The 8,255-nt window shown below is 43.6% G+C and overlaps 1 protein-coding gene across 3 annotated transcripts in view; it reads right to left on the minus strand.

Annotated features, from left to right (window-relative positions):
• The window catches only part of dhx30 (DEAH (Asp-Glu-Ala-His) box helicase 30), an 88,174-nt gene extending 84,682 nt beyond the window's left edge, over positions 1 to 3,492 (minus strand). The window contains exons 1-2 of one of the 3 annotated variants that reach the window (XR_006311373.1): positions 3,055 to 3,491; positions 12 to 139 (exon numbers count right to left, since the gene is read on the minus strand). Coding sequence is in view for 2 of the 3 variants with exons in the window: in XM_043687996.1 (XP_043543931.1) it covers positions 12 to 139; positions 3,055 to 3,307 (381 nt within the window). In the remaining variant the exon portion in view is untranslated. Of the gene's footprint in view, positions 1 to 11; positions 140 to 3,054 lie in introns of all 3 variants that reach the window. The other 2 variants (XM_043687996.1, XM_043687997.1) reach the window with 2 other exon arrangements.
• Between the last annotated feature and the right edge of the window lie 4,763 nt (positions 3,493 to 8,255).

The following is an 8,255-nucleotide window of genomic DNA, read 5'->3' on the forward strand; positions in this document are numbered from 1 at the left end:
TAACCACTTACTTTGATGCGCCCATCAAATGATTTGTAGACGATGCAATCATTTACATTAGAAACCTTCAGAGCTCGTTGCATGACTTGAACCAGCAGGTTCTTAGGCTGTGGAAACTCTTGAAGAAGGGCCTGTAAATCTAAACAAAATCTTGAGTTGAATTCAGTATGCCAGCCATCATCAAAGTCCAAAAAAATTGGAAAATCAATTCTTTGCTTCTTTTCTACAAGATAGCAGATTGCGGTGTTAGAAATCATCAGATACCATCATTCAAGGACTATTATACAAGTTGTGATCACAGATTCCAAGCGGTTGCAGAGCAATTGTAGACTTTCTCCCCTCCTCAAGATTCCACTCCAACCACAAGTCAGCCAACTACAATCTGAATGATCACAGTCGAGATTGGTTGGTTCAGCAAAGAATGCAGAACATGGGAAATCAAATACAAGTTCACAATACATTTCCAATTCTTGCATTTACACACTCTAGCACTTTCTGGCATTGACAGCTCTTAGTAACATTGCAGAAATTATGCAATAATTCATTCGTTATTGATCCATTAACTTTTTTTAAACAGTCAAAGAATCATGTAGCAGGAAATCAGACCCTTTGGTCCAACTTGTCTAAGCAAGTTATTAATTCAGCTCGTCCACTGTTACCATAAACTTAATTTTTAAATACGTTAATTCTCAGAATGTGAGCATCACTTACTCAGCCAGCTTTCACAAATCCAGCCCAATTCCCTGGTCTGCCTTCTTCATTGAACTGAGTAGCCTGTTCGGCCACTTCAGGGAACAATGAAGGGTCAACTAAGTTGACATAAAAGACTGGGTAAAGACAAAACATGCTCTTCTCTTAAAGACATTAGTGAACTAATTAACTATTGAGGAAGTTCATCAGCTTCAGGGGTCCCTTTACTGATATCTTTTAACATCCTGAAAAAATAATTTCAATTAATTTAACAGTATCAAATCTTAATGATTACAGAATCAACTTATGGTTACATGAGCAGCTTTAACATTTAAAACATACCAGAGCACTTCACAGGAACACCACAAAGCAAAATTAGACACTGAGGCACACTGTAACATTGGTAAAGAGGGAGATCGTAAATAGCTTCCTTAAGCAAAAATGTGAGTAAGAAACGTGGAACAGGTTCAAGAAGGGAATTCCAGATCTTAGATCTGATGTGACTAAAGTTGCAATCATCAGTGGTTGTAACAAAGGAGACCACGAACTCCTCCACCTGACAGTGGTGAAAATAACTGAGGAGTGCAAGACAATTTCCAGTAGAGAAGCTAAGTGTTATCTTTCCATTCTAAGATGATCCAGCAAAGCAAGCAAATTTTGACAGATAAATACTCTAGGGCAGGTAACACACAGGAGGAAGTGTTGGGTGCCTTGAGATACATGGAAGGTAGACAAGTCCCAGGGCCAGATGGGAGCCATCCCAGGATGCCGTGGGAGGCAAGGCATGAAATAGCTGGGGAATTAAACAAGTCCTTGCATCCTCTTTGGCCTCTGGCGAGGTTCCAGAAAACAGCCAATGTTGTCCTTCATTAAGGAGTAATTCAGGTAATTACAAGCCTAACGGTAAGGTCCTGGGGCATTTTGCTGGACAAAGAGACCTTGGAGTGCAGGTTCATAATTCCATGAAAGTAGAGTTGCAGGTAGATAGGATAGTGAAGAATGCATTTAGTATGCTTTCCTTTATTGGTCAGAGTATTGAGTTTAGGAGTTGGGAGGTGATGTTGAGGCTGTACAGGACATTGGTTAGGCCACTTTTGGAATATTACATGCAATTCTGGTCTCCTTCCTATTGGAAGAATGTTGTGAAACTTGAAAGGGTTCAGAAAAGACTTACAAGGATGTTGCCAGGGTTAGGGGATTTGAGGTTTAGGGAGAGGTTGAAGAGGATGGAGCTGTTTTCCCTGAGCGTCGGAGGTTGAGGGGTGACCTTACAGAGGTTTATATCATCATGAGGGACATGAATAGGATAAGTAAACAAGGTGTTTTCCCTGGTGTTGGGAGTCCAGAACTAGAGGGCATAGGTTTAGGATGAGAGGGGAAAGATATAAAAGGGACCTAAGGGGCAACATTTTCCACACAGAGGGTGGTGTGCATATGGGATGAGCTGCAAGAGAAAATGGTTGAGGTTGGTACAATTACAGCATTTAAAAGGCATCTGAATAAGAAGAGTTTAGAGGGATATGGGCCAAGTGCTGGCAAATGGGACTAGATGAGGTTAAGATATCTGTTGGCATGGACAAGTTGGACCAAACGGTTTGTTTCAGTGTTGTACATCTCTAGGACTATATGAGCAAGACTCTTTGAAGTTAGAGGTGGTTTAGCCAGATCTGATAGAGAATAGCTAAATACAAAGCCACTACAGTCTTTCAAGTCTGCGTTCCTTGGACTCAGTACAGATGGGCCATGTTGCCAGGGAAACATCCAGGGTTAGACAAACCAATACTTTTATCAGGGATGACAGTAGGAAAGGTGAAAGCAAGGATGTGACTGAGCAAGTCAGTAGCTGCCAAAATTATTTTTGGGGATAGCTCATTCCAAGTTCAGATATTGTCAGCTTCTGTGCTTTTTAAGGTCAAAGTGCAATACTGTACACAAGATACACTTCAACTTCAGCCAAAGTAGCGATTTATGAACGTTTTACATGCATTCCCAAGTTTTATTTTCAATGCCTCAACTTATTGGCGTAAGTGTTAAACTGAACTGGTTCTGCCACCTTCACAGTTGTGTGCACAACCACAATCGATCTCTATTCCTCACCACTCCAATTAAAACTTGCCAGCGGTATGCACTCTCCTCATTTCTTTCCACCAAAATGAATCACTTCAATCTCTGATTCAGTACACTATTTAATTTAATTGCATTTTGTTTCTATATCTTAATAGGTAAGACGAGTAGCTTTCAGTATTTTTATGTTGTCGTTGATCTTTTATTACAGCATTACGATGTATTTTGTAATATGCTTGTGCTTATATGCATAATAAATACATGAAACGCTGAGGTGTGCCCCCGATCGGTATCTCGCACCTTGCTGACTGCCCGTTCCTGTTGCCAGCGGCCGATCCGGTGCTTCCTCCTCTCCCCCGAGGTTGACCTGCTGCTGCCGACTCGTTGTGTGCCTGAACCGCCTCATTACTGCTGTGTGGCCGCAGTCCCACTCCGAGTGCCAGGTTAAAGGTGCAGACGGTCCCCAGGCTCCAGTACTGGGCTGCCTTGGCGGGCACAGCCTGCTCATTAAGAAGCACAGCGCTCGCGACCTCCCACCTGCAGACGCCGCCATCTTGAAAACGAATGCTGCTCCTCACGCCGGCTCCAGAACTTCGCGGAGAGAGACAACGGACATTGGGCAAGATGGACCAATGAAAACAAACTAAGAACTCCGACATTGAGCACAGCGTAGGCCCTGGCGGCAGAATCAAGTACTAACCTGTGGTTAATGTGGCAGGAATGTGAGAGCCCTTGTAAATTCTACTGCTATTGATAGGGTGTTATACATCCTATTTGTTGCCATTAAAGTGGTTCTGAGAATTGAAGGAGTGTCACTCGGTGTCTGAATCTTTCCATCATTTAAAGGCATAAAAATAATTTCATAGAATTGTTCGAACACAGAAGGAAACTCCTCAGTCCACTGTGTCTGTCAGGCCCTCACGTAATGCAATCACCTTGCCTTCTCCCTGTACTCCTGCCCATTGCTCCATGTTAAATTCCATTTTTATAACAAAAACACAACAGTACGGCACAAGAACAGGCCCTTCGGCCCACCAACCCTACAAAAACTTGATGTTTTTCTAAACATCTTTTGCCTCTTTGCTGTACATATTCAATGTCTCGATTAGAGTGGTGCTGGAAAACCACAGCAGGTCAGGCAGCATCCAAGGAGCAGGAAAATCGACATTTTTTTAATTTCAAAAATATACTTTATTCATAAAATTATTTTGGTATCTATACAATTGGTGATATCATACATACATATACATTCCATTTCTTTACATACAGAGATCAAAATTAATCATTCGTATATACAGGTCTATACATTTACCATCCACATATTTAGCTGAGGCGTCAGCAGAGCCTTACACGGTGGTCTTTCCCCACCGTGCCTTGGCGGCAGCTGCCCCAAGCTTCAGCACGTCCCTCAAAACATAGTCCTGGACCTTGGAATGTGCCAGTCTGCAGCACTCAGTCGGGGTCAGCTCCTTCAGCTGGAAGATCAACAGGTTTCAGACAGACCAAAGAGCGTCTTTCTCCGAGTTGATGATCCTCCAGGCACAGTTGATGTTCGTCTCTATGCATCCCGGGAACAGACCATAGAACACGGAGTCTCGCGTCACGGAGCAGCTTGGGACGAATCTCAACAAACACCACTGCATTCTTCTCCAGACTTCCTTTTTATAGGCACATTCCAGAAGGAGGTGTGTGACAGTCTCGTCCCACCCACAGCTGCTTCAAGGGCAGTGTGCGGTGCGCGAGAGAGTCCGGGCGTGCATAAAGGATCTCAAAGGCAGAGCCCTTCTCACCACCAGCCAAGCCATGTCTTGGTGCTTGTTGGAAAGTTCTGGCGATGAGGCATTCTGCCAAATGGCTTTGACAATCTGCCCAGGGAACTGCTCGACAGGATCCGCTCTCTCCTTTTCCCGAAGGATCTCAAGGACACTACGTGCTGACCACTTCCTGATGGACTTGTGGTTAAAGGTATTTTTCTACATAAATTTCTCCACAACGGACAGGTGATACGGAACAGTCCAACTACTCGGAGCGTTCCGCGGTAGCAAGGCAAGGCCCATCCTTCACAACACCGGGGACAGGTAGAACCTCAGTACGTAGTGACACTTGGTGTTTGCGTACCGGGGATCCACGCACAGCTTGATGCAGCCACACACAAAGGTGGCCATCAGGGTGAGGGTGGCATTGGGTGTGTTTTTTCCCCCATTGCCCAGATCTTTATACATGCTGTCCCTTCGGACCCGGTACACCTTTGATCTCCATATAAAATGGAAGATGGCCCGGGTGACTGCGACAGCACAGGTTCTGGGAATAGGCCAGACCTGTGCCACATATAACAACACTGACAGTGCCTCACACCTGATGACCAGGTTTTTTCCCGTGATGGAGAGCAATCATAGCTTCCATCTGCCCAGTTTCTGCCTCACTTTGCTGATACGCTCCTCCCAAAACTTGGCGCACGCCCCAGCCCCTCCGAACCAAATACCCAGAATCTTCAGGTTGTCAGTGAAGGGGATGGAGGATTGGTCAGCCCAGTTCCCGAAGACCATGGCTTCACTCTTGCTTCGGTTGACCTTGGCCCCTGAGGACCGTTCAAACTGCTCACATATACACATGTGTCTGCGCACGGACAACAGATCCGAGCAGAAAACGGTGACGTCATCCATGTTCCTTATTTCCCCTTCTCCCACCTCACCCCAGTTCCAACCTTCCAGCTCAGCACTGTCCCCATGACCTGTCCTACCTGCCTATCTTCCTTTCCACCTATCCACTCCACCCTCCTCTCTGACCTATCACCTTCATCCCCACCCTCATTCACCCATTGTACACTTTGCGACCTTCCCCCACCCTCCTCTCTGACCTATTACCTCTTAAACATTGCTATTGTATCTGCCTCTACCACCTTCTCAAGCAGTGCATTCCAGGTACTTATCACCCTCTGTGCAAAAAACCCTGCTTCTTTCATTTCCTTTAAACTTATCCCATTACCTTAAATCTATGTTCCCTACTAATTGACATTCCTACCCTTGGAAAAAGACTGACTATCCAATGACTCCATGCCTCACATAATTTTCCATCAGGTCGCAGCTCATTCTTTGATGTTCAAGTGAAAACATGTTTGTCCAATCTCTCCTCATAGCAACTGTCCTTCAAACTAGGCAACATCTTGGTAAATTGTTTTGATACCCTCTCCGAAGCTTCCACCTTGTGGTCATGTGATCATCAGAACTGTACACAATATTCCAAATCTGACCTAACAGATTGAGAGGTGACCTCATAGAGGTTTATATTATCATGAGAGGAATAAATAAGGTGATAGCAAATGTCTTTTTCCCACTACTGTATAGGGAATCCTGACCTACCGGGCATAAACTTAAGGTGAGAGCAGAAGGATTTAAAAGGGACCTGAGGGGCAACTTTTTCACACAGATGGTGGTTCACATGTGGAATGAATTGCCAGAGGAATTTGTAGATGCAGATATAGTTCCACCATTTAAAAGGCATTTGGACAGTTACATGAATAGGAAAGGTTTAAAGGGATCTGGGCCAAATGAAGCAAATGGACTGGCTTATTTTGGAAAATTATAGAATCCCTACAGTGTGGAAATAGGCCATTTGACCCAAAAAGTCCACATGGACCCTCTGAAGACTAGGTCACCTAAGCCCATTCCCCTACCCTATTACTCTACACTTACCCCAAACTAATGTACCTAACCTACACATCCCTGAACACTACAGGCAACTTAGCATGGGCAAATCACCTAACCCGCACATCTTTGGATACATACCTGTTTCCATGCTTTTTGACTCATTGACTATGAAGTTCTATAGAATCGCATCATGATCTGCCAATTTTTAAAGTCTATGCCCTGACCAATGAAGTTAAGCATGCGTATGCTTTCTTGAACACCTTATCCACTTGTGTTGCAATTTTCACGGATCTTTGGGCCTTTCCACCTAGATACCTCAGTATGTTGATGCTGTTCAGGGTTCTGCCATTTATTGCATACATCCCTCCCACATTAGGTTTTTCCATAATGCATCACCTCACATTGCCCAGATTAAACTCCATCTGCCATTTTTCTGTCCAAGTATCTAGACTATCTATATTCTCTAGCAATCCTCCTCACTATCTGCAGCTACAATCTCTTTCAAATCAGTTATATACTGTTTATTATAAACAGCAGTGGCCCAACACCCACTGCAGAACATTCTTGCAGAACATAAGTGTTCTGGTCACAGATCTCCAATCTGAAAAACACCATTCCATTGCTACTTTCTGTCTTCTGTGGCTAAGCCAGTTCTGTATCTATCTTACCAGCTCACTGTGGATCCTATGTACCTTCACCTTTTGTATCAGCCTGCCTTGTCAAAAGCCTTGCTAAACTCTAGATGGACAACATCTACGTCCCTGCCTTCATCAATCATTTTTGTTACTTCCTTAAAAACGCCATTAACTTTGTGAGACATAACCTTTCCTGCATAAAGCCAGTTTGCCTATCACTAATTAGTCCACAATTTTCTAAATGCAGGTAAATCTTATCCTTAAGAATTTTCTCCAAAGATTTGGCCTGTAATTTCCAGATTATTCCTATTGCCCTTCTTAAACAAAAGATTAATTTTGGCTATTCTTCAGTCTTCTGGGATCTTTCCTGTGACTAAAGACAATACAAAGATTTCATACAAGACCCTAGCAAGTTCCTCGCCTGCCTCCCTCAGCATTCTAGATAAATCCCATCAGATCCTGGGGATTTGTATACCTTAATGCTTTTTAAAACATTCAACACCTTTTTATGTTGACATGCCGCAGAATATCAACATACCTTCCTGAGAATCATCATCCACCATATCATTCTCCTTTGTGAATACCAATACAAAGTATTTGTTAACGGCCTCACCCACTTCCTCCAGCTCCATGCAGAAATTCCCTCTTTTGTCCTTGAGTGGTCCTAGTTTTTCTCTGACCACTAACTTGCTCCTTATATATGTGTAAAACACCTTGGGATTTTCCTTCAACATTTTTGCCAAAGACATTTAATGGCTCCCTTTATCCCTCCTAATTCCTTGTTTGAATTCTTTCATGATATCTTTGTATTCTTCAAGTCTTGTCTTCAGTTTACTAAACCTTACATTGGCTTCCTTTCTCTTTTTGACTCAGCTCTGAATTTTCCATCATCCAAGGCTCCCCTATCTTGCCATCTTTATCCTTCATTCTCACAGGAACAAGCTGATCCTGACTCTAATCAACTGGCCTTTAAAAGATCCCTTTATGCGAGATGTAGATTTACCTTCAAACAGCAGCCTGCAGTCTACATTCCTCAGTTCCTGCCTTATACGGTGATTGTTACCCTTCCTCTAATTAAATACTTTCAACTGAGGACTACTCTTCTCCGTATCCATAAGTGTTATGACAGAGCAGTGAACCCCTCTGCGAATCAAACTAAACACCCAGAAAAGCTCATCTCGTCTTGTAATCTGTGCCACCGTGGGCGGCATGGTGGCAC

The sequence above is a fragment of the Chiloscyllium plagiosum genome, chromosome 4, assembly GCF_004010195.1.
Source record: "Chiloscyllium plagiosum isolate BGI_BamShark_2017 chromosome 4, ASM401019v2, whole genome shotgun sequence".
Classification (NCBI taxonomy): domain Eukaryota; kingdom Metazoa; phylum Chordata; class Chondrichthyes; order Orectolobiformes; family Hemiscylliidae; genus Chiloscyllium; species Chiloscyllium plagiosum.